This window comes from Apodemus sylvaticus, chromosome 7 (assembly GCF_947179515.1).
Source record: "Apodemus sylvaticus chromosome 7, mApoSyl1.1, whole genome shotgun sequence".
Taxonomy (NCBI): Eukaryota; Metazoa; Chordata; class Mammalia; order Rodentia; family Muridae; genus Apodemus; species Apodemus sylvaticus.
This window is the reverse complement of record NC_067478.1, coordinates 62,901,882-62,928,937: the sequence shown is the minus strand read 5'-3', so window position 1 is coordinate 62,928,937 and position 27,056 is coordinate 62,901,882. Positions and strand designations below refer to the sequence as shown.

General features: G+C 42.3%; 1 protein-coding gene across 2 annotated transcripts in view; it reads right to left on the bottom strand.

The window, feature by feature from the left end:
• Snx1 (sorting nexin 1) overlaps positions 1–26,899 on the bottom strand; it is a 38,101-nt gene extending 11,202 nt beyond the window's left edge. The window contains exons 1-5 of one of the 2 annotated variants that reach the window (XM_052187974.1): positions 26,870–26,899; positions 10,891–11,002; positions 6,616–6,743; positions 6,039–6,105; positions 2,304–2,347 (exon numbers count right to left, since the gene is read on the bottom strand). In XM_052187974.1, the coding sequence (XP_052043934.1) occupies positions 2,304–2,347; positions 6,039–6,105; positions 6,616–6,743; positions 10,891–11,002; positions 26,870–26,884 (366 nt within the window). In that variant the 5' untranslated portion in view covers positions 26,885–26,899. Of the gene's footprint in view, positions 1–2,303; positions 2,348–6,038; positions 6,106–6,615; positions 6,744–10,890; positions 11,003–25,084; positions 25,344–26,869 lie in introns of those variants that run through there. The other variant, XM_052187972.1, reaches the window with a different exon arrangement.
• Between the last annotated feature and the right edge of the window lie 157 nt (positions 26,900–27,056).

Here is a 27,056-nt window from a genome sequence, read left to right as displayed (position 1 = left end):
CTTCTAAGATGGTGAGGAACTGGATGACATGTCTGTAGATAATAACCTCTAAAGTGCTATGGGCTTTAGAGCTCACAGGAGGGCCAAGGAGTAGTTGAAAGAAACATAAGTTTTCTTGTAAAAAAAAAAAAAAAAAAAAAAAAAAGAGAGAGAGAAGCTGGGGTGATGGCTCAGTGGTAAAGAGCACTCACTGGCTGCTCTTCAGAGGACCTGGGTTCGATTCCCAGGAGATCCAACATGCTTATAAGCATATAATCATTATATATTAAACTCAGATATGGTGTGTGTGTATGTGTGTGTGTGTGTGTGTGTGTATATATATATGTGTATATGTATACATATATATATATACATTGTGCATGCATCTTTTAATTTAAAAAAAACAGGAAAGCTAGGGAATATACTAGTAGACATAATTTTATATTCATATATATATATATTAGTAAATAATAATTATTTATTTACTAATAAATTAGTATTACTTACTACTACTACTAAGATTACTAATCTGTAATTATTTACAGATTAGTAAAACTTACAGAGGTTGGCCCTGTTAGGTACTGGCAATGAAACAAATCCATAAAACTTCTGGACAAATTTTTATATAAATTGATACAAAGACATTAAAAATAGTTTATATTCCTTGCATTTAATATTTCCTAGTTATTTATGTATCTAGAGAAACATATCCATGGGGTACCAGAGACATTAGAGGAGGTCTGCACAGAATTCAGTTATGCAAACTGGAAAGGCCTAGGGAAAACAGGTTTGTACACTATGGTGTATTCATGCAGCAGACTAACTACTGTTGTTCCCAACAAGGAGAGGTCTGGGAAACCATACTAAATAAAGGAACCACTATTTTCAGAAGATTATTTTTATGAAACTCAACACAAAATATCACATTACTTAAAGGTACACATGCAAGGACTGTTTATGAAGGAATGAGATCACTCAGGGAGCAAGCACCTGTGAGGCATGAAGCTGTGGCTGTGACAACCAGGAAGGCAGAGCTGATGCACCCAACGGTGCTCACGGGAGTGCCCGATGGTAGTAGGTCCAGGGCTCTCTTTCACTACAGTGACAATATAGTGTCTAATAAAAAAGGCCAGATTCAAGTAATAAAAGTTATAGAAAGTATGGAAAAAAAGCCAGGTACAGTGGCAAATGCCTGTGATCCCAGTACTTGGGAGACTGAGACAGACAGACAGTCTGGCTTTGTGTCAGGTGTGGGGGTGCAGTCCTAAAGGGGCTCCAGTGAATCCACCATAAGCGTGAGACCAGCATGGGCTGCATAGGGAGATCCTGTCTCCAACACTAACCAACCTCAAATCCCTCTGTTCTGAGGGTGCACATACATAGTTTTTGTTTCTTTGAAAAAGGGTCTCAAGCCAGGTGGTGGTGGCGGTGCACGCCTGTAATCCCAGCACTCTGGGAGGCAGAGGCAGGTGAATTTCTGAGTTTGAGGCCAGCCTGGTCTACAGAGTGAGTTCCAGGACAGCCAGGTCTCAAAAAAAATAACCAAATCCAAAAAAACAAACAAAAAAAACCCCAAAAAACAAAAGAAAGAAAGAAAGAAAGAAAGAAAGAAAGAAAGAAAGAAAGAAAGAAAGAAAGAAAGAAAGAAAAAGGGTCTCAACTAAGAACCCCAGGGTGTTCTCCAACTCCTAATCCTCCTGCTTCTGCCTCTGTAGTACTGGGTTTACAAATGAAGGCCCCCTTGTCTCGTCCAAGAACTGGAAAGCTGTAAACTGATAATTATTCTTCATTTGAGGCAACCCACTACACTAACTCTAGTCACATACTTTTCTGGGGTAAAACTCAGATATGGTGCACATAGTAAACCTTGCAGTAACACACTAGAGTACCAGCTTTCTGGAAGAATATTGGGAGGCCTCGGCTGCTGTACCTAGTTAAGATTACAAAGGCAGGGGCCCAGAGAGATGGCTCAGAGGTTAAAAGCACTGGCAGCTCTTCTAAGGGATCTGGGTTGGGTTCAATTCCCAGCACCCAAATGGCAGATTACAGTCATCTGATACTCCGGTTCCAAGTGGTTTTGGCACCCTCTTCTGGACTCTGTGGTCACTAGGCATGTACATGGTACAAGGGTATATACATGCTTACAAAATATTCATACACATAAAATAAGAAAAGATTAACAAGGCAATGTAGACTTGCTATAAATAGGAGGAGGTTATTGGAAAAGGAACAAAAAGAAACCCAGAAATAGTCTAGATGCTAACCTTGGTGTGAGCAGTCAGGACTACTGAGGGAAGGGCACGGGCAGTGCCATTGGGACTCACCTGTGTGGTGACTTTGTAGGCTACATAGGCATTCATACCGTCCCCTGTGGGAGAATAACAGGAGGGAATTATTCTTCCAAGTAAAGAAAGGAAAGCTAATCCAATAACATCTAACTAGAGACCACAAGTTTCAGAAGTCCTATATTAGAAGGGCTTGTTGCATTTCCAGGCTTTATATGCAATCCTAAAATCCGCTTTTTTCCTGTGCCTTGGTGGTTGTGTGGCACACATGCCTCTATGGATGCTGACTGGGCCCCAGTGTGAATAGACAAGAGAGTCAGTCCCCTGTTCCAAAGCCAGGCTCCATTTATACCCTCACAGAGCAGCACTGGATACCGACAATTCATCACTTGTTACCACGCCAATATTTGGGCTGGTTACACACATCTGTCCAAAACCAAACAATTCTCTTGCTGTATAAAGCAGGAGAAGGAAGCGACTGATGTAAAAGGAAACAAGTAGTTCTACCCGAGGCTAGCCCCAGGCTTGCTCTGCTCTTTCAGAGGTCCCAGCACTGGTGCTGGCAGACACTGACCTCTCTGATCCCCCATGCTCACTCAGAGCAAAGGGCCTGGCAGGAAGATTCTTGGGCTGCCTGATGTCACAAAAATCTCCCTTTCCTGGAGGAATAATTTTTATGAAAAAGCCATTGATTGTTAAATAATCTGGGATTCAAGCAACTGTTTTTCTCTGTGGTAGTGTCCTGACCTAGACCATTTAGAGAGATAAAGGCCCTATTGACTCCCTGAGCCTTGAAAAGACATATACTGGAACCGAGACAAAGTCCTAGTGCTAGACCATGGGGTTTAGGGTTGGTTCCCCCACCCCTTTCCCTGATTCCTCCTCTCATGAAACAGGAAAGCCCAGGTCAACAATTCCCAGTTGCCTTTGCTTCTGATCTGATTCTGGAATGAGAGGCCAGGGGCAAGGGCAGAAGTGGATCAGCAGGGCCACACTCTGCAATATCGCTTCACTGTGATGGGTGGAAATGCTTGCTTTTATTTGTAAGTGCACATACAAAATAAGGCTAGAAATTGTACAGACATAGGAGGCAAACCCATCTCATCAACACCTGCCAAAAAGGTTACTGCAAAACAGGAACTACAAGCCAGTCTAAAAAAATTACCTTTTATTGACTATCACCTTTATGATATTCTGAAACACATAATTGCCCAATACTAAGAATTTTTTTTTTTTTTGGTATTTTTTTTTTTGGATTTGTTTTTTTTTCCGAGACAGGGTTTCTCTGTATAGCCCTGGCTGTCCTGGAACTCATTCTGTAAACCAGGCTGGCCTTGAACTCAGAAATCCACCTGCCTCTGCCTCCCAGAGTGCTGGGATCACAGGCGTGCGCCACCACCGCCTGAAGATTTTGTTTACCATGCATTAAAAACAATTTTTTTTTTTGGTTTTTTGGATTTGGTTTTTGTCGAGACAGGGTTTCTCTGTGTAGTCCTGGCTGTCCTGGAACTCACTCTGTAGACCAGGCCGAGCAATGGTGGCACACAATTCGAAAAACCAAAAACTTTTTTTTAATATAATGGAAATACTCCCACCATAGAATAGTCATGGTTACATAATTTAGTAGCCACAGGAAGAAAAGTCTTGGTGTCCATGTCCACTGAGCATAACAGCCAAGCAGGGCTTCCAGATACTCTGCAGTGTCTCCAGACACTGTTCCAGCTAAGGCAGTGTGTGCAAAGAGGGGTACAGAAGCCCCAAAAGCAGCCTAGTCACCAGACAATCTGAAAATGCACACAGATTTCCTAAAGAACTTCCAAGTCGGAGATGGTATATGCAAACTGCCAAGATTCTAAAAAGAATACCCTGGTAAATGTGCAGTTCTAATTTATTTAGATGTGTGCTAGAATGAGACATGCATGTTGACTAAACAGCCCACGCAAACAGAACATGCTGTTATAAAGATCAGATTCTGATTAGGAAAAATGTTTTAATTAGCTGGATTCTTGGAATCAATGTGACTAAGAATATAGAACACAGGGATGAAAGCTTTACATTTAGAGTAATTTGTGTTCATATCAGATTTGTGAACTGCTTAAATTACTCTGTATGTAGAATCAGGTATGCCCCTCTAGATAACATGGCTTTACTTGAAAACACTCTTCACAGAAAAAATGAGGATATTAGGGTGTGTACTGGCTGGCTTTGTATGTCAACTTGACCCTAGCTGGAGTTATCACAGAGAAAGGAGCCTCTCTTGAGGAACTCCCTCCATGAGATCCAGCTGTAAGGCATTTTCTCAATTAGTGACTCAGGATGGGAAGGCCCATTGTGGGTGGTGCCATCCCTGGGCTGGCAGTCCTGAGTTCTACAAAAAAAGCAAGCTAAGCAAGCCAGGGGAAGCACTCGAGAAAGGAACATCCCTCCATGGCCTCTGCATCAGCTGCTGCTTCCTGATCTGCTTGAGTTCCAGTCCTGACTTCCTTTGGTGATGAACAGCAACGTGGAAGTGTAAACTGAGTAAACCCTTTCCTCACCAACTTGCTTCGTGGTTGTGATGTCTATGCAGGAATAGAAACCCTGACTAAGACAGGGTGCATCAAGTACAACATGACTGTGTCCTTAAAATAAAAAAAAAATATAGGGTAACTCAGACAGGCATTCCTGGAAAGATGAGGATGTGGAGACTTAGAACAACATAGGACAGTGGTAACAAGGTACTGATGCGTCTTCAGGCCATGGCACACCTGAGATGACTTCAAGGCAGAAGACAGGCAAGGGCCTTCCTTCCCTTCCAATTTCAAAGGAACATGGCTCTGCCCAAACTCGTGGCACTCCTCCTGCCTCAGCATTCAAGAACAGGAAGGACAGGTATAACCCACCATCCCTGGCTTACTTCTATTGTCACAAGTCTTTTAAGTTTGTGGTTCTTTGCTACAGCAGTTCTAGGTAGCTAACAGAACTGATAACTCCCTCTCCTGGTTCAAAATCACAACAGTAAACATCCAAACAACTAGTAGTATTTATAATTTGTATTATTCTACTAAGAATGTGGGCAGTTAAGCTTAAAATTAAGGTATTAAGGAATAGTCATAGGCAAGAGACTCCTGGGTGTGCCACCCAAAGCCTTGGTCCTACTTTTACACTGAACCACACGTTGCCTTAACAGGATGCTACTTTCCTTGGTCCTCACTTTCCTCTTCTGATAGGTGAAGGAACTGAATAAGATGCCCAAAAACACCCTGCTAGTGTATCCAGTAGCCAGAACGAGTTGTCCACTGTAGGCACTGGGTCCTCTGCGAGTGGGTGCTCTTAACTACAGAGTCATCTCTCCCGCTCCTGTTTGTGGCTTTTGTTTGTTGTTGTTGTTGTTGTTATTGCATTTCTATGTATGTGGGCACGACCATGTCATGATACACATGTAGTGGTCAGAAAACAACTTTCAGAGTGGGTTCTATCCTTCAACATGTGGGCTCTGGGGATCAAATTCAGGTTGTGAAGCTTGGCTGCAGGTGCCCCTCAGTAATCTCCTGAACCCCATTTGAGTTTCTAAAGATTATATTTGTATTTCAAGTCTCTGGATTTTCTTCCTAAAGATTAAAAAAAAAAAGATCTAAGTAATGTGCTTGAGAGCGCTCTCTGACGTCAGAAGCATAGTTCCTGGGAAGGAACTGATGAGGACTTCACATTTGCTGGCTCAGCTTTGTCGAGAGCCACTCCCAAACTAGCTGGTCAGGACTCAGGGTAATGTCACAAGGGTCCAAGGACACTTACCGATCTTCTCAGGATCAGTGATACCAACTGTCAAATCAAACTGATCCTCCTGTTCTTCTTCCTCCAGCTTTAAAAAGAAAAAACCAGGAGAGTTGCTATAAAGAAGGCTAGACATTACAAATTCAAAACCTGAGAATAAAGTCGAGACGTTCTTCTCAGTGCTCACTTCTGTTACTGTTCACTGAGCCAGTGCCTACAAGTTTAAGTCGTAAACCAGTTCACAGTCATTTCATGAACATTTCCTCACACCCCCATTTTCACAATAACGTTAAGTAGAGATTTTCGTCGACTTGGCCTCCTTTGGACTAACCAGGGACTAGGGAGAGGCTGCATTCCTGCATACAGGAGCTCAGACAGTAAGTAGCACCAGTGACTGAAGAAAGCCTTCAGCTGTCCTCTGGGGAACAGACACTGTCTAACAAGGAGTTCTCATCTGGACTCTGGTTGGGCATTAACTATATGTCTCCTTCAGGAGCAGTAAATGTTTTCTCAAGGTTCAAACCCAAAAGAAGTCCAGACTGGCAGCACATAGTGCCAAGGATGCAAAAGCCAGAAGACCATCAGCATATACTCTCACCTCCTCATAGCTTGGCTGCGGCTTAGGAGGATTTGTGGCTTCTTGCGGAGGATGAGAGATAAGTGTTTTGCCTGGCATTGTCTTCTGGTTATTCTGTGTGCTGTCCAGGGATAGTTCCACTGTGGCATCTAAAACAGTCAATAGTTTAAAATGAGTGTCAATAGTGGATTCTGAAGGCTGTACATCAGTCCTACAGGGTGAGGCCAACAAGAAAAATGGCAAGCACCTAATGCAACGAAAACAAGAGGCAATTTTTACATGAGTCAAAGGAGAGGGGAGGGCAGCTCTAGCACAGGTTTGGTACAGCAAGCTCTCCTTTTCATTTCAGATACAACTGTTTGGCTACCCTAGGCCAGCGAACCAGGAATCTAGCAAAAATAAACATATCAAATAATTTTACTCTTGAGAGTTATCTTAGTTAGGGTTTTACTGCTATGAACAGGCACCATGACCAAGGCAACTCTTATAAGGATAACATTTAATTGGGGCTGGATTACAGGTTCAGAGATTCAGTCCATTATCAAGGCAGGAACATGGTGCCATCCAGGTAGGCATGGTACAGGAGGAGCTGAGAGTTCTACATCTTCATCTAATGGCTACTAGCAGAATATTGACTTCCAGGCAGCTAGGGTGAGGGTCTTAAAGCCCATACCCACAGTGACACTCCTACTCCAACAAGGTCACACCTCCAAATAGTGCCACTCCCTGGGCCGAGCACATACAAACCATCACAGGGGTGACCACTCAAATCTTAAAGCTCCTTTATTCGTTTGTACAAGCGAGCACCTCTGGATGTCTGCTTTATACACAGCATGACAGATCAGGCTAGTACGTATCAGAGGAAGCCTTAGGAAAAATATCAGCCAGAAAAAACACAGCAAAACTTGGGAAAGTGGAGTTTGGTACACTTGATCCCAGTACAGCTATGTTGACAATTTAGGAACTAGTCACAATGACAGTTTAGTATATCCTGACAGAGTAAACTCTCATTTGTAAATGCCACCAGAATGGGGAGAGTGAGCAGCAGAACCAGAAACACTTCTGATTTTGAAGAGAAGACCTGACCCACACTTTAAGAACTGCCTCTATCTAAGAAGACACAGGTGAGCAGAACAATGTGTTCTCTGTGTGTTCCAGAGAAATGACTTCTAAAATATCATTTTGTACCATTTTTAGACATTAAAATTTCTTATGCAAATGTACTTCCAATGTGGAACAGTAAAGCTAGAAGGTCTAACCTTAGCCAGTTCACTGTTTTTTCTTTTTAGTAAAGAAAAACATAAATATCCACTTATGGGTTTTGGTTTGACCATTATGTATTCCGTTTAGTCTGAAGACCACTGAGAGGCTGTTTCCTTTTCTTTCTAGATTTTCACTGGGGGCCAGGCAGAACCCAGAGACAGTTTTAGATTACTGTGCTGACCACTGAGTGTGAATCATTTTTGCAAAAGATGCTGCCATGGGGGCATAAAACTGGAAGCAGCACACAGAATGGATATGTTAGGTTGTGAGGTCTTCGAAACAAGGAGCCAGCTCAAGTTTGTATATAGGAGATTCGCTTTATGCAGGTTCAACACAACAGATCAAGTTAGTAAATGAAACATGTACTATTCATTCAAACTATTCTTTCAGTGAAACTTGGTGTGAGGGGATGGACTTGCAATCCTAGCATTCCTACCAGGCCCAGAAGACAGACCTAAAGTCTAGCTACTCAGAGGCTAAGGCAAGAGGATTGATAATTCAAGGTCTACCTGAGTAATTTAGTAAAACCTTGTCTAAGTGCAGTCATCTAATAGGAGAGAGTGTACTGAAAAATGCCTACATAAGCCTGGGGTGCAGGCAGGCTTGTAGGGAATTTCCTTAATTAGTGATTGATGTGAGCCAAACCCACTGTGGGTAGGGACACCTCTGTGCAGGTGGCCCTAGGCTCTATAAGAAAGCAGGATGAGCAAGCCATAAGAAGCAAGCTATAAGCAACACCAGCTAATGGCCTCTTCATCAGCTCCTGCATCCAGGGTCCTGCCTTTTTTGATGACCGACTGTGGTACAGAAGTGTAATCAAAATAAATCCTTTCCTCATAGCAACAGAGTGTTTCCTCATAGCAATAGGAATTCTAAGTAAGACAGCAGGGGATCTTATTCTGTGGAAAGAAACTTGCCTCATGTATGTGAGGACCTAGGATCAATCCCCTGTACCATGAAAAAAAAATCCTAAGAAGTCGAAGTTGGATAAAAGAATGATAGGGAGTTTGAGGCCATCCTGGGCTACATAAAAGGACCCTGTCTTATCTGGGCATGGTGTAATCCAAGCTTGATACTACATATATACCTCAGACTTGGGAGACTGAGGCAGAAGGAGGACTGCCATGATTTTGAAGCTAGCCTGGGCCACAGAATAATGAGAGAAAAGGAGGTGTGTGTGTGTGTGTGTGTGTGTGTGTGTGTGTGTGTGTGAGAGAGAGAGAGAGAGAGAGAGAGAGAGAGAGAGAGCATCTTAACAAAAAACAAAAACACCTCACCAAAACCAAAACAAACAAATAAGCAGAAAAACCAAAAACCAAAACCCCTCCCCCACCCCCAAACCACGAAACACCAGCCTGGGCTACACAGTAGAATCTTGTCTCAAACCAAACCAAAGGGAGAACAAGCAGCTGTGGCAGAGCACTTATTCTGGCATGCCCAAGGGTCCTAGATGCAATCTTCAGAATGAAAAACAGAACTAAAATAATCTATGGTTTGCTAGAGGAACAGTAAAAGCCTGTTGAAAAGCTGACATTTCCTATAGAAATTACTATGAGATGTCAAATCTTTAAGTATGTCTAAGGATGGAAATACGGGCTTCTGTCCTTTGTGTTTCTAACAGGAGTATGTTTGAAATACCTTTGAGATCTAGAGAGACCAATCAGCACCATGGTAACCTTGCAGAAAAAAAATATCTGAGCTTTAAATCTCCACTCAGTATTAGTTGACTGGAAACACCTGAGAACACATTCGTTTCATAGTAGACACTCCTTTCTACAGGCATCCTCTGTTCCTTTCTTAGTAGTGAGGCAGCAAGTGTCTGCCTGGAGCACTGACAGCAGATGACATAAACCACAAGGACTGTGCTGAGAAAATCTGTAAGATCTTCACATTCATAGAGAAACCAATCACAGGGGTTACTGTGGCAGTAAGATTTCACGTTGTGTAAGAAAAGATCACATAAATTTCAAAGGCTCAAACACAGAAAATGTACCTTCTTCTCAATGTGCTAGGTAAAGGCAATTCATTATTTGTACTTTATTATTTTTCTTTTTCTTTTAGCCATTCCTCTTCCTCCAAAAAACCATTAACTACCAGAATGCACAGTGTTCTTGTTAAGGTTTCAGAAACCAAATGAAGGAGAAAATCTTTTAAATCTTCATATTCCTTAAGCCTCTTTGTTCCTTCCATGTTCACATCACCTGGGCATTTTTCTTTATATTCAAATTTAAAATATTAAGATCTAAATAGACTTTCATTTTTTCTTCTAAACTCAGATTCACGTAAGATTCATCCACCTCCTCTAGTCTGTGTTTCTTTCTCTATCTCTCGTGGTTCTAAGGACTGGGTCTGAGGCCATGTCTAAATTTTAGTTCTTAGGAGGCAGAGACACAGTCACAAGTCTGAGACCAGCCTAGTTCACACAGCAAATTCCAGGATGTAAGAGGATACATAGTAACATAGTATTTCAAATTAATTAAATAAGGTCCAGTGTGATAGGATGTACCTTAAGTCCCAACTATTTGAGAAGCTGATGCAGGAGGATTGTGAGCTCTAGGCCAAGTTACACAGAAAAACTACATATTTCAAATAAAAGTCTAGAGCTACTGCAATGGTCAATAACCTTATACTTTTGTGAGTTCCTGTGATACAGTATTTCTGTAATTCCCCTGATCACATTTCTAATATTTAATAATTTAACTTGTATTATAAAATTTAGATTTTTGTCTGTTTAGGGGGATTTGTTGTAGGTTTTTTTTGTTTGTTTGTTTTTTTGTTTTTGTTTTTTTTTTTTTTTGGTTTTTTGAGACAAGGTCTCATTTACCCTGTGCTGGCCTTGAACTTGCTAGGTAGCCAAGGATGAGGACCTGACCTTCCTGTCCTTATCTCCCAAGTGCTGGTGGCATAGGCATAGGCTCTATTGCATCAGGATTAAACTTTCTAACTTATGCATATATATGGTGGTTTTTAGTTTAATAACTCGTAACTTATTAACGATGAACAGAGGTGCCTCCATTTCGAGTCTCTACTTGCCTGCAAAGAGATCCTGTGGCTCTTGGTCCTGTTCCTCATGGATCCCATTTTCTTTGGAACCATTTTTGATAGGAAAAAGGGATGTGGTTTTCTTTGGAGACTGGGGCTTAGTCTGAAAACAAAAAGATACTTTGAACAAAATGGAACCAGTAAAAACAAACTCAGCCTACCTAGAAAGGGGGACCATGGCGCCTCTCCGCTCCCACAGGTGTTTAGAAGACAGGCTCACTAGTTAGCTGGCTCAGTAAGCGGCAAATCATTGCTAGAATTGAGAATGCTGCTGCTCAGGTGACCACAGGGCTAAGTACACATGTCTCAGGTTAATTTGTATAACCAACATCTTGCTGGGATATGATATCCCAAGTCAACACAGGTACAGATACACACAGACAATTTCTAAAAAAAATTCTGCCCCAATGCTTTTCTGTTCTGATGACCTTTCTTTTCTTTTCATTTCATTTCTTTTCTTTCTTCCTTCCTTTTTTTCCTTAGGTCAGAGTGTTTCAAGACAGGGTTTTTCTGTGTAGCCAGATCAGGTTGGCCTCGAACTCAGGGATCCATCTACCTGCCTCTGCCTCTCAAGATTAAAGGTGTGCCACAATGCCCAGCCTGATGACTTTTTTATTTCAAGTGCTAACAGGGCATCACAGTAGAGTTCAGAATTCAAGCTCTGATCCCAGGCTTCCTTTGCCGTGTTGGCTAAACTATTAACTGAAGCTTAGACATCCTAACTCACCTGACAAACACAGGGAGACATAACACATAATGCTGCTTATAAGTACGATTGTTTTTCATGGACAAAAACTTTAGCCATACTCTCTGGTAGGCTGGAGAATAAGCCCAGTCACGCTTGGTCTAATGGGCACACAATGGAAGAGCAGCCATCCGTGGCCTTTATTACAGGCTCAGCGCAGAGTCACAGAGTCACAAACAAGGGGAGGGAAGCTCCCCAGGCCGGTACCGGAGAGCACAAAGCTGGATTGTGTCTCACACATCTACAGAAAGTCAATTCATGCTACTACAGGGCTTTGAAGTCAGACCCTAAGGCGAAGGCTGTTAAAAAACCCGATTTAAGGAACTAAAACATTCCCTTAACAAATGTAAGGGTGTTTGTTCCTTTAACAGGCCTCTTCCGACCCAGAACAAAGTGAAATGACAGATTTTTTGGGATACTCTCTGAGTTTCTCATGTAAACAGCTTCCTCACCATATTGGGTCTTCCTTTTCAAGGAAAGAAAATTTCAGCTGCATTTGGTTTGTATTAGCAAATCATGTCTTTCCTGGGCTGTTGGGTGCTAATGAAGTTCAGTGGTAGATGTCAGACATTATACTAATCTGTCAGAGAAGGTGGCCTCTCCTGTAGCTGCTCCCAATCGTAAAGAACAAGAGAATTACCAAAAGACAAAGAAAGAGAATGAAAACAAAACTAGCCCTTCCTGCCTCCAACCACAGCCTCCTTCTGACTGACCTACATACAGACTTACAGACCTACATACAGACTTACAGACCTACATACAGACTTACAGACCTACATACAGACTTACAGACCTACCGACCTACCGACCTACCTTGCTTCCTTCCTTCACTCTCACTCAAGGTGAGCTCAGAAGCCACCTGAGCTCTTTGGACTTCTCTCCCACTGGCACCAGCCCTCTTCAGAGGGAAAACTAAGGGAGCTTAAACTCAGTAGGCACCAGAACAAGGGGACTACAGGGGAAACCAAAGCAATATGAAAGGCCCGTTACAATTTCCTTTTTAAAAACCCAAAAGAATCTATTCCTGTGATAATGAATATAGATTCCTGTAGATGAATAAAACCGGCTCTCCACTTCTATCTACCACCTGATCTTGGAAGGCTGGAGATTAAGACTGTTCTATGAAGTAGCATTAGAACAGCAGTTTGTTATCGCTCTGCTAATCAAGCCATGGATCCAGATGAAAAGGCTACTTAGACAACCAGAGGTCCACCACCCGCCCCTCTCCCTCCGCCCACCCGTGGCAAGCCCAGACCTAAGCAGGATGGACACTGTGATTGAAACAAGATCTGTGCATTAGTGAGCTCAGTAATAAGTACCTGAGAGACAGAGAGATGTTCTCACAGATCCGTCGGGGCACACGCAACACACATGGCTGAGCCCAGAACAACTGAACAAAGGTGCCATACTACTACTCTAATCTTTACCTGTAGCTCTTGCAAAAGTATGTTTATATATACATTTATATTACATTTATAAACATATCTGTTTCAGGGCTGTGGAGATGGTTCAGTGGGTAAAGTGCTGACCACCCAGGCATGAGGGCTCAACTTCAGATTCTCAACACACACTGAAAAGCTAAGGACGGTGAGAATCAGGCAGTCTAGTCAATCACACACACACACACACACACCCCTCACGTACACAAACTGTGTAAAGTTTTACACTTACCTTCAGTTGATTTGTATTGACACTGCACACTGACCTTACTGAGGAGAGCCTACTGTACAGAGTCTTCATGGCATAATAATGCTCTCAAGTTTAACTTACAACCAAGAACAAAGAAATTGGGCTAACTGAACAAAGTCACTTTTAAAAGAAAGAAAGAAAGAAAGAAAGAAAGAAAGAAAGAAAGAAAGAAAGAAAGAAAGAAAGAAAGAAAGAAAGAAAGAGAAAACAACAAACTTTTGGGTCTTACTAAGTAGCCCAGGCTGTCCTCAAACTCTCAGCATCCGGCTACCATCACCCAAGTTTGAAGGTTAAATGTGCATGCTACCAAACTGGGTCAGAACCATTTTTAAGGAAAGGAGGACACACATGTTCATGGCATCTCCACAGGATGCTGGTGGAGGAGACAAGGTGAGAGAGAGAACCTGTCCAGGCAGCTCAACAGTTTCCATATGTTATATCTAAGGTTAAAGTTAACTCAAAAATATGCTAAGATTTTTAATTTTGTGTATGTGTGTGTGTTGGTATGTGCTTATAAGTGTAGTGTCTGTGGAGGCCTGGAGCTGGAACTGCCCACAAGGATTCCAGGAACCAAATTCAAGTCCTCTGCAAGAGCAATATCTGCTCTTAATCTGTGAGCTATCTCACCAGCCTCCAAAAGCTAACTTTTAATTTGTGTAAAACTTTGTTTTAAGAAAGTTAGTTTTGGACAGGTAAAATTCTAGGATGAACTTAATTTTGGAGATGGGAGAGGCACACATATCATTGAATAGCAGAAAACTAATGCTTTATATTTGTAAATCATCCATTTAAGACTTTGGTAAGCAGGCATGGCAACACATCTCTGTAATCCAGCAGTTCCTAACCTTCTAATGCTTTGACCCTTTAATACAGTTCCTCATGTTGTAGTGACTCCCCAACCATAAAACCATTTTCTACTGTTGTTACTTCATCACTATAATTTTTTCCATTATGAATTGTAATGTAAATACTTGATATGAAACCCTGTGAAGGGCTGTCTGATTCCCAAAGGGGTGGTGACTCACAGGCTGAGAGCAGCAGCTGCTGTAACCCTAGCATTGGGAGTCTAAGGCAGGAGGGCAGCAAGTTCAAGCCCAGATTCAACTACATGGAAAGACCCTGTTTCAAAAACATTCTAGCTCCCTGATAGTAAGTTACAGCTATCCATCCCTTCAAAAGAGGAAGCATTTCTGGGTAATAGATGAAAATAGTAGTTGTAGTAAATAAAGCCAAGGAATCTATCTATCCTGCTATCTTCCTTTGCCCCTTTTCTATGAAAGCAATGTTCTCTTGTTAGCAGATAGAGTTCCTAGTTAGGATATCCAACACCTGCTTACTCCTTTTGGCTGTTAGCAGGGGGTTCCACTGATAAAGCTCCTGTTTATTACAATAAGAGCAGAGAAATAGGTCACTGCTAATCTTAGAGAGATATTAGAAAGATCTTGCAGAAGAGGGCACCTTTGTTTAGAGCAAATGGGTATTTCTTAACAAGTATCAGCCTCAAACACTCAGGCACAGGGCATGAGCACTTTCCTTAGCTTAGAAAGTGGGTGTGGGCGCCTCAGAGCTGATGTGGCCAGTCTGGACTGACAACCACTGTTGGGATTCCGGGCAACTTCCCATGAGGTTAGCAGTTGTGATTCTTCCTCTTGTTGCTTAACTTGCTCTGCATAGGACCTATCTATGAATTACATTTAAGAGACCTTAAAAGCCTGTGTCAAAAACTCCCAGCAAGCTGGCTCAGCAGATAAGGTGTCTACCACTAAGCCTGAGGACATGAGTTCAATCCCTGAACTTTACATGGTGGAGAGAGAGGCCTGACTCTTGACAGCTGCCCCCTGACCTCCACATGTGGCCAGTGGAAATACATATGGATTTGTGTGTGCACACACACATAAATAAATGTGATAAATTTAGGTCACTGCATTAAAAAAAACAAAAAAAACCTGATTGTACTTATAGGCCCACCCATTCACTGCTAAGGTAACACTGCCCATGGAGCTAGAATACTTTTTTTTTTTTGGAGTACTTATTTTTTAAAGACAACATGAATGTAACTGAGTGAAGCTAAGGAGCCAAGGAACTGTGCCTTCACTCTGCTCTAACAGGGCAAGAACAGGTTGGAGAACGCCAATGCCCACAGCACAGCCCATGGAGTCATCCTTACCATGAACTGCTGCTCCCCTTGTCAACTTTACTATGAAAAAATAAATGAGGTGGTATCAGTGCATTGTTACCAGTAGCAACAAACGATCACAAATTCAACAGTTTAACAGTGCAAATTTGTCATTCTTTATTCCTGTCAGAGTCCATACAGAGAGCAGCAAGCAAAAATCAAGAGACCACTGGGACCGCCTTCCTTTCTGAAGGTGTTGGGGGCAAGTATCTGCAGATGATTCCTCTCCCAGAATCATGTGGCTAACAGTGGCTAACACCTGTACCTGGGAAAATGAACATTTTGTGTCTCTTGGCATCTTGGCACACCTATAAACTGGGTAAATAACTAAAGAGTTGATTTAAATGCTTTACAGTATTACCTTCTCTCATAGCCTCAGCAGCCCCTCTTCCCCTAGAACTGGGCGGCCTCATGAGCCACAGAATTCCAAGGGCGGTGGTATCTGAACTTGGACAAGAATAAAAAATCACAATTTTACTTTCCCTAACCTCTGGCCAAAATGTACCATTTTCTTTCCTTATAAAGGAAGGCATAATTGCAACAACAGTAGTTGAGATGTAACTAATACACACTAAATGTTCTTTTTGGATTTTAAGTACCAGGAATAGAACTCAGAATCTTACTTATATTGGGCAAGTACTTCACCAGTGAGCCACAACCCCCAATCCAACAGTAGGTATTTTTTGTATGATGTAATTGCTACAGATACTAAAGTATCATTTGTGCTTGTCTTTATTTAGATTTTATTATTTAAATAATCAAAATGGATATGCTAAGCTAGGTATGGAGCTTCACGCTTACCAGCTCAGTATTTGAGAGGCTGAGGGAGGAGGACTGTCCTAAGTTCAAGGCCACCTTGAGCTGTATAGTGAGACTCTGTTTCAAAAAACAAAGTAGTACATGTTACCAACATAAGTGGTTTCCTTGTGAGCTTTATGTTCTTTTATATATTATCTTATATGTTAAAGCATTTTGTTTTGAGCCTGGGTCCACACAATGAGCAACAAACATACGCACAAAGGAGAAGGACTTCTGAAGTAGAGAGCAGCAGAACAAAGGCAAAGGCCTTCTGGAAGGGGGGGGGGGAGAGAGAAAGGAGCCTGAAGTCGGCCATTTTGCTAGTTAAGGAAGATCACGAACAGGGCCACTGGACATCTGAGTACCAAGGCTGCTGTGGTCAGCTGAACGAGAGCTGCAAACTTCCGGCTCCACTCCTGCTCTAACTCCTTTTCCTCACCTCTGGGCCAGGATGACTACAGGAGCATCAGACACTAAAGGGTGGGTTAGCTTCTCTGTGGAAAAGGCAAAGCAGATCAAATCTGTCCTGAAGGGAGTGAAGAAGCCCAGATGGCCATCTGACTAAGCAAAGCCTGAGCCAAAGCAGTTGAGCAACAGGCTTTGTTCTGGAGATGAGGCACTTGTGGGTACTCCCTGCCGCAGCTAACCATGATTTATTCATGCCAAAAGTTACTTTAAAGCGCTGAGAAGCTTGGAGGGCCCAGGGAGGGGAATTAGTGCTCTTTTCCCTCCCCCTGGTCCCTGCCTTACCAGTGCCAACAGCCAAGTCATGGGAGCTGACCCGATGGAGGCTGAAGCCCTCTCAGAGACTAGTGTCTGGCCACAGCCTTTGTTATTTCCTCACATGCTTCATACACCATTTCTAAATAAATTTAGGTTGGGTTCTTATTAGTCATCTGGAAAAGTCTTCTCTCTTCTCGCACAAGTACTTTCTAACTTCTTCCTCTATAATGCTGAAAATTAGGTAAAGTGCCAGAACAATAATGACATATATACTTATCTATCCATCCATCCACCCATCCACCCACCTATCATCCATCCATCCATTTATCTATCTATCTATCTATCCATCCATCTATTATCCATCCATTTATCTATCTACCTATCTATCCATTTTTAAAGACTGGGTTTCTCTGTGGAACAGCCCTGGATCTCCTGGAACTCACAGAGCCTCCTGCCTCTGCCTCGTGAGTGCTGGTATTAATGGTGGGAAACTATGCCCAGCAACCTATGAAGTCTTTATACTTAGAAAAATGATTGCTCATTATTTTGTGCTGATCACTAAAATGAAGCTTTGATAGTATTGCACATTGCTGCCATCAACTATATTTTTTATCAGAAGGTGGAATTTCAACTTCTGAACTTTATTATTAGTATTATTAATATTAGTATTATTAGCAGGGTCTCTTTATGTAGCCCTGACCTTCTTCTTTTCCAGTCACTCTGTAGACCATTGGTTCTCAACCTATGGGTTGTGACCCTTTCATAGGGGTCATATATCAGATATCCTGCATATCAGATATTTACATTATGATTCATAACTAGCAAAATTATGGTTATGAAGTGGCAATTTTTTTTTTTTTTTGGTTTTTGGAGATAGGGTTTCTCTGTGTAACCCTGGCTGTCCTGGAACTCACTCTGTAGACCAGGTTGGCCTTGAACTCAGAAATCTGCCTGCCTCTGCCTCCCAAGAATAAAAATAATTTTATGGTTGGGGAATCTCCACAACATGAGGAACTGTATTAAAAAGATTAAAACATTAGGAAGATTGAGAACCACTGCTCTAGCCCAAATTGGCCTTGAATTTAAGAGATCCTCCTGCTTCTGCCTCCCGAGTGCAAGAACTAAAAGGCCACACCCAGTTTCCAACTTCTGAACTTCAAATCATATTTAACAACGTTTTGAAACAGTGTGTTCCCACAAGAAGTCACAAAATACAAGAAACCTTTCTTTCTTTCTTTCTTTCTTTCTTTCTTTCTTTCTTTTCTTTTCTTTTCTTTTCTCGTGTCTCCTCTCCTCCCTTCTCTTCTTCCTTCCTTCCTTTTTTTTTTTTTTTTTTTTTTTTGCTTTTTCAAGTCAGGGTTTCTGTGTAGCCCTAGCTGTCCTGTAACTCATTCTATAGACTAGGCTGGCCTTGAACTCAGAAACCTGCCTGCTTCTGCATTCCAAGTGCTGGGATTATAGGCATGCTGTGCCACCACTGCCCAGCACAGTAGACCTTTCTTTTGTCTTTGGAGACAGAGTCTTGCATAGCCCTGCTGGCCTTGAGCTTCCTGTCCTTCTATCTCCACCCTGGGAGTGGAGTACTACGTACTACTATACCCAGCTTCCCAGCTTTACAAAGAAATGTACTTGAAACTATTTACTATTTATTATGAGTTCTAAGAGGCTACACTATTAACTAAACAAAACAATACACCTATTTAGGAATACTCATTGCAGGGTGTGGCAGTGCTTGCCCTTAATCTCAGCACTAGGATGCCAGACAAGCAGATTTCCGTGAGTTAGAAGCCAGCCTGGTCTGTGGAGCAAGTGGCAGGGCCAGGATCTTGTCTAAAAAATAGAAGGATTCAGTATCAGAAATCCTGTTAAAACTAGAGAGAGGGTTGGAGGTATGGCTCAGTAAATGAAAGCACAAAGCTGACAGACAGACCCAAGTCTGATCCCCTGAATCATGAGGTAGAAGTAATTGATTTGAAAGTTGTCTTCTGACAACTGCCCCCATGCCACCACCCCCATCATCACCATCATTTTTTAAAAAGGCCAAAGTAGGGTTTGTGTCAAGAAATTTACTGGAGGGCTGGAAAGATAGCTTAGCTGGTAAAGTGCCTACCACTCAAACATGAGGACCTGAGTTCAATCCCCAGCACCCACATAAAAGCCAGGCATCACACGAGCCTCTCATTACACACTTAAGTGTACCTACCAAGATGTGTACATACATGAAAAATAACTCCCTTTAAAGAAAAAAAAAGAAATTTACTGAAGGGGGCTAAGGAGATAGGTGAACCAGTAAGATGCCAATATGTAAGCATAAGGACTTGAGTTCTATCCCCAGTTCCCACCTAAAAGTCTGGGCATAGTGGCACACTGGTCTTCCCAGACCTGGGAAGGCAGAGGCAGGTAGATCCCTGGAGCTACTGGCTAAATCAGTTAAGTCCCAGGTCCCAGTGAGAGACTGTTTCAAAACACTGGGTGGATGACTCCTGAAGGACAATGCATGATCTTGACCTCTGGACACACACACACACACACACACACACACACACACACACACACACACACACACACACACACGAGTGCACACGCACGCATACACATGAGCCCACCCTTCCCACATGAACTTACACATACATACTCACAGATTTATTGAAGGCAGGCTAACAGTGGGAGTACACCCATGTGCAAGCTTTACAGAATACAGAATTAAACACTGACAGGGAAACTGTCACTCTTTCCATGTTCTCTCTCTCTTTTGTGTGTGTATGTAAAGTAAAATTTCCAAGTTCTGTCCAGATTGAAAGAAGTTATTCCATATGCACTCAAGGTTGAAAAAGAGCTGAGTTGGGATTGTAAAATGGTATAAATATAGAGGTTCTTCATAAAAAGATTAAAAATAGTGTCACCATATGATCCAGCAATCCTACTACTAGGAATAGACTTAAAAGAAGTGAAAGAGGAACTTTATGTTTGCACACTCTTGTTCAGAAGCACGTTCTATAATAGCCATGCCTGTAATCCCAGCACTCAGGTAACAGCAGGAAGATGTGTGACTGAGGATACCTTGACCTTCACAGATCCTAGGATACTCTAGACTTCATAGATCTTATCTCAAAACCAAACCAAATCAAAACAAAAACCAAACCAAACTGCTAGGATTACACTTGTATGAGATATCTACAATGGTCAGAGGTAGGAGCAGAAGGATCAGAAATTCAACGTCATCCTTAACTGTGGAGCAAGAGGTCAGACTGGGCTACATGGGACCTTGTCGCAGAAATAAATAAAAAAAAGTTAACAGTGAGTTCATAAAAACTGTTACTCATAGAAACTGTCATAGTAACACATGACTGTAGTCCAGTTATTGAGGAGGCTGAGGTAGAAGGGTCAGCCTGGTAAGATGAGCCTACATGTTTGAGACTGGCCTGGGTAATGCAGTGAGACCCTGGCTCAAAGGAAAAATTCATAGAACTTGGGCTGGAATGGCACTCACAGAAACAAGACTAGAAAAGAAAAGGGGAGTGGGTATTGTTAATGGGTACAGAGTTTCAGACTTGTCCAATGAAAACAAGAACATCTGTTTTGCAGCTACATGAATATATTTAACACAATTACGATTAACTTTATTAGCTTTTAATCACAATTTTGTTAAAAGTTGCCTATACCTAACCCAAGACACATCACAGATTTAGGACTGGATTCTAACGAGTTCATGTCCGTTCCTGTTTAAATGTTAGTTCTGTTAATCAGAAGGCACTACTATCCAGTGGCTGGCTTTTTTTTTTTAATTAAAATTTTAAATTACATTAGTGTGTGTGGGTGTGTGTGTTCGAGCATGTGTGTGCATATGCACATATTATAGCACATATGTGGAGGACATCAGAGGGTTACGTTCTCTCTTGGGTGCTTAGAATCAAACTCAGGTTGTCAGGGTCATGAGCAAGCACGTTTATCTTGCTTGTCTGCTACCTAAGACTTTTAAACATTTAAATTTATAACAGTATATTATACTCTCTTGTTAATTTTAAATATCAGAAGGCATTTATGTGTGTCTTTTGTTGTTGTTGTTGTTTTTTAAGATTTATTTATTATTATATGTAAGTACATTATAGCTGTCTTCAGACACTCCAGAAGAGGGTATCTCATTACAGATGGTTGTGAGCCACCATGTGGTTGCTGGGATTTGAACTCAGGACCTTTGGAAGAGCAGTCAGTGCTCTTAACCACTGAGCCATCTCTCTAGCCCTCTTTTGTTGTTTTTAAGACTGGGTCTGCTATATAACAGTCTGGCCTTGAACTTGTGACCTTTTGCCATAGTCTCCCAAGGCCTGGGACGATAGGCATTCAGCATTTGCACACGGCTCTGTAAGTAATATTAGACTAATCAAAGACACATTGTTCAGCATGACTTTTCTAGTCCTCTGCCGTTCCTTCTTTATCCCATGTTCTTTTCTCAGACCTTTCTCTAGTCAATAGGATTTAGTTCATAAGAGAGTAACGGAAAAAAAAAATCCTAATTGGCTTGACATAAAACCAAATAAAGACACTGATGTCTGACATTTGGCCAAAATCTAAGCCAATGACTTCATTTCTCTCTATTTCTTTTTTCCTTTCTCTCAGCATAAGGAGAGCCACCACAGTTTCTCTTTTTAATTTGAAAGAGAATCCGCTGTGGTCCTGGCAGGCTGCTGGAGAGACGAGCAGATGAGACTTTAGAAGACAAAGGACCTGCTTCTCTTGAGTCCTTTACTTACAGTCAACAGACCAGTGAAGTCACGTGTGGCATAAAAACCTGCACCAAATTTTCCATCTTTTGAACATAACATCAAGAATTTAAAATGCCAATGGCACTAATTCAGTCCCTTGTTTTACTGAGAATAACCCTACTCTGGAAGAAAGTTTCAACTAAATATCAGGATTCAAGCAGACATCAAAGATTTGAATTCAGACTTTTTATTAATGACTTCTGATTTGTTTTAGAATTATTTTGATTTCAGGATCTCCTACTTAACTGAATGGCATATATATTGTGAGATATACCACATGGGCCTATCTTCTGATTACAAATCCCATTTTTATTACTGTAGTGACATGGCTTCTTGGCTGTAGAAAAGAGCAGATGGGATGATTAGCAGCCGCAGCTGTCCAGAACATTACATGCATACCATGAATTAGTTTTAAATGCAACATGGCTAGGCTTCCCAATACTTTAATGCCAATAGCTTTGCCTCTAAAATGTTAACAAAACACAATAGGTGCCTGGTGGTGGCGGCGGCACACACCTTTAATCCCAGCACTCTGGGAGGCAGAGGCAGGCGAATTTCTGAGTTCGAGGCCAGCCTGGTCTACAGAGTGAGTTCCAGGACAGCCACAGAGAAACCCTGTCTCAACCCCCCGTCCCCCCCAAAAAAAACCCTAACAACAACAAAAAAAACCCAAAACCAAAAAAACCCACAATAGGTAGGTTGACTAGGGCTGGGATGTAGCTCAATAGTAGAATGTTTAAATAAAATACTACAGAGGCCAGGTTCAAGCCAGTCTCTCCTCCCCCGCCGGCCCCTTCCTCCACACACCTTAAAACAATAGGAAATCACTGAAGTCATCAACTGTCCACTCTGATGATTTTTAGCTGATCAAATCAATCTTATTAATTAGCTTGGTTTTCTAACTCATTCAGTTTTGTAGGAGTTTTGACTGTTGAAATCCTTACCAACAAAAACAGCCCAAGCTTTCTAAAATAGTTTATAGTTTATTGTGTAGAAACAACTGTTCCATGTTCCATGTATTTCACATCCTAACTTAACCTTCATAAAACCAGTAGTAAATATAGCACCCCTCTGTTGACAGGAGTCTCTCTCTCTCTCTCTCTCTCTCTCTCTCTCTCTCTCTCTCTCTCTCTCTCTGTGTGTGTGTGTGTGTGTGTGTGTGTGTGTGATTCTACTTACTCTGTCCATTCGTCAGGATTCCCAAATCCCTATTTAGTTATTTAGTTTCCTAAGACAATGTCCCATGAAGTTCAAGGTGGCCTCTTGCCTCAGTCTCCCAAGTGTTGGGATTTTACTACACCAAGACACTTACTTTTTCTTTCTGTCAGGAAATGAATGTAGCTAACAGAATACCCTGTCCAAAGTTAAGCTAGCAAAACGGAGCTTGGTTGAGCATACTGATTTTACCATTCAGAGGTGGAGGCAGGAGAATTGGCTGGGAGTTCAAGCCACTTTGGCTACTTGAGAACTTATCTCAAATGATAACAACAAAACAAAAAACAAAGTTAAAATAAGCAAGAAAACAGCCTAGATTAGCATTAGACTCCGAAGCCTACCCTTTGTAATCTTCTCTGTACCCAGGCTGACCTTGAACTTTCAACAGAGCCCTTGCCTCAGGTCCAGAGTAGCTGAGATTATAGGTTTGAGCCAATAGGCTCAATTTAATTTCTTATTTTTTCAGTGTTTTTCTTTAACTATAACTGTGCAGAAGTACTGCAACCCTCTATATTCTTTGTCTCATAACTAAAGCATTTGTTAAAATATAAAATTATAACTAATGGTTGCTTAGCCTTGGTTTCTTAAAGATTAGTATTCTGGATCGAATCTAAAGATAGCTAGCTACTGTGGACATAGTTCAGTGGTAGAATGTATACCTAGCATTCCCAAAGAGCTGGGTTTGACCCCAGCACCTGCTTTCTGTGGTAGAGCAAAGTCATTCTGACTTTCCCTCCCTCATTTTTTGGGAAGAAGGTAAGAGATTTCTACCGTCTTAAGACGTATCATGCCTCTGTCAACTAACTGGATGAGGTCAATAAAATCACAGCTTCCTGCATTTCACTGAGAACTCCATGCCAGTTTCAATTTTCAGGTGTCTCACCCATCATCCCAGCAGTTACTAACAGTAGCTGTTCTCCATGATTTATGAGAGTAACTATTTAAAGATACTTAAACAGAAATAAAGACTACATTAGCGGCAAGTTATTCTTTTTCAGAGTAACAGACATCATTAAACAATCTGCTGTTATTAGCACCAGCAACCATGTTGTGAGCTGAACTATGGCCATGTAAAAAAAAGCCTCCAAAATCTAAACTTTTTCTGACATAAGGAGCACCTCCAAATAGTCAGAATTTAAAGTTATTTAACTCAATCTGATACGGATTAGCTACTCTGAAGAAAAACAATAACCAAGAAAGGAAGATAGCTGCATAGACTCAGTACTGTAGCTGTTTCTAAGCTGGAACTAACTGTACCAAGTGGTATGAGTCAGTGTTCTCATAAAACAGCCCCAAAACACCTCTCCTGATGCTATTAACTCATGACATTCCACACGGAAAAACAAGGAGGTTTTGCTTGTTTTGCCCGCAGCTAGCTCTCATTTGAAACCTGGATATTTATTCTGGGAGGCATCTTTCCCGTTCACATTTACAGATCCGTTTCCAAGCACTTAAACCACTTAAACGTATCCTTTAAACAGAAACGAGGCTTTCTGATCCGTGTAATTTATCTGGCAGCGTCTTCTCACAACCAGCATTTGCCCGGATTCTTCGAGAGATCAAAGGAGTCACAACCTAACTTTCATAAACTGGGATCTAGAATGGGTTTTTGGTAATGACCAGGAAGTGCTGCTGGGTATAACAGGAGGATCAGTGGGCGGGTCATGGTCCTACCCTAGATCACGTTTCCACTTTCGGTGCAGTGAGGCAAGGGAACTGATGATCTGCACCTCATTTTCTTGTCATGTTAAGTCAGTCTGCTCAGGACACAACCAGCAGAACTGCCCGCTGAATCGTCGGGGTAACCACATCTCAGGGCCAGGGGACGGCCTAGGTTGCTCTCGGCTATTAAGGATCCATGGTGAAGCCACCACACCCCTCATCGTCCCTTCCCGCCCCGGCTTGGGCAGCCAGGCTCTAGGGCTCGTTTCCTACTCAGGGCCCTGGAGTCCTGATTGCTGACACCGAGCTAAGACTTCCCACCAGGCCCACTATCCTCAAAGCCCTCGAACCCTTGATAAGGGTTCTCTTTTGGGGGGCTCTTCCCTGTTTGCTGCCCCAAGGGTGGGAACTCACGGCTGCCGCGGCGCCAGTGAAAATATCCTCCCCCTCGGTGTCGCTGTCCCCAGCCTCGGGTTCTGACCCCCCGGCAGCCCCTTCGGACTCCGGATCCATGCCAGGGAAGGGCGGAGGGAGTCTCTCCGAAGCGCTACAGCCACCACCTCCCGACGCCATCTTCCTCCACCCGTGGCGGAAGCAGCAACAACAACTTTATAGACAGTGCCGCGAGCAAAGCGCTCCAGCTGTGCGAGGTGCGCGAGGGCCGTTACGGACCAGGAGCGACCGTCGGGGCGGAGCCTGGGGGAGGCACTTGGGGCGGGGCCTGGGCTGCTGCTCAGCCAATCCAAGCCCTGAACCGCAAGGCTGCTCTGGGGCGGGCCAAATAGGCAGAGGAAGAGCTAGAGGCTGCCCAGTTCCTCCGGGTCTTTGTGCCCTGCATGGCTCTATCTGTCACGCTTCTGAGGTTTTGTTTGACTAAAGAAGTCTGTGACTAACAATGTTTCAAAACCTCTGCATGCCACCTGCTCATGCCAAGCACAGTGCTCTCAGAGAGATTTAATATTTTTGATTGAGGGCTGAAAAGACTGCAGGAAGTTTTGCCACTTAGTTTTTGGACAACATTAATTCATTCAATATATACAGAGCATTCACTGTGAGCTTGGCACCTTACTGTGTATTTCAAATACAAATACAAAAGCGCCTGGCCCACAGTTTAATGAGTGCTTACAGTTTAATGAGGCAGTCTTGTAAGTCAACAATTTAAACACACTCAGTGTTACAGTGTGACACAATAAAAGATGTTATCGGTTTTTTTTTTTTTTTTTTTGGGAGAAGCCAGGCTTCACACAAAGGGGAGATCTCCGTGTATAAAATTCGGTCGTTAAGAATTTGGGATTATACTTCCGATGACTGTGAAGTGAAATGGCAGGGATATTGTTGGGACTGGATCAGAAGTTCCTGGGACTTAAGCATAGGTTGGTGAATCGAAGTCAACTAGAGTTTAAAGATAATGTAGGTTATGTTACCACTGGCTAATTCTGCAAGATGATCCTTTCTTTTCAAGGAGATGAAACCTGTCACTACCACCAACAGAGGTGGTTTGCTTTTCTGGTTGAAAGAAGGTTTCACTTAGGCAGGCTTGAAATTCTGTGTCCAAACTCAAACTCGTGGCAATGCTCCTCCCTCGGCCTCCCAAGTGCTGGAATTACAGGCACGAGCCACCAGGCTTAGCAAAGTTGGCTGTTTGCGACTGCAAACTCAACATCAGGGGTGGATTCCTTTACAGACTGTAAACTGCTTGAAGATCTGGAGAGTGTCTTAGCCTGTAACTTTTATTTCTGCATACACATTGTGTATGACAAATTAGGTGTCTAATAAATATTTGAGGTGGAAACACAATCAACTCTGTAACTGGCACCTGTCACAGCCATGAACACAAGAAAGCTTAAGAAATGCTTTTTTAGGATGGTCATCTCCATTATCATTACCACACACAGTGAGCACAGAGGAAGTTCTCTAGCTGTGATTTGGATAGTGGTTAGAAATACTCCCCATGAAGAGAAGTTGAACTGGACTAAGTCTCTAGAATATAAGAAAACCAAGTCTTCCCTGTCCGTGGGCATGCCTATCAACATTGGTCTCCCAAAATAACCCCTTTCACCGCAAAGGAAATCCACTTCCGGCCTGATCAGAAAGTAAGAAAAATTTGTTTGGAAGTGGCTTCCTCTGAGAAATAGCTGTAAAGGGTCTCCGATCTAGAATACCTTCCAATAGTTGTAACCTTGATCTCCTTTCCCCTACCTCTTTAGGATTCATCTTTCGTTCTTCCTAGGAACTGAGTAGGGCACTTGGTGACCCGTAACAGTCCGTTATACGATCCTCTGGCTGAGACTACAAGTCCCATATGCATTTCGCCGCCGCTCCGCTACCTCACCCCTGACATCCCAGAATGCAATGCGCCTAACGGGCCGTAAGGATTTTTTCTGTG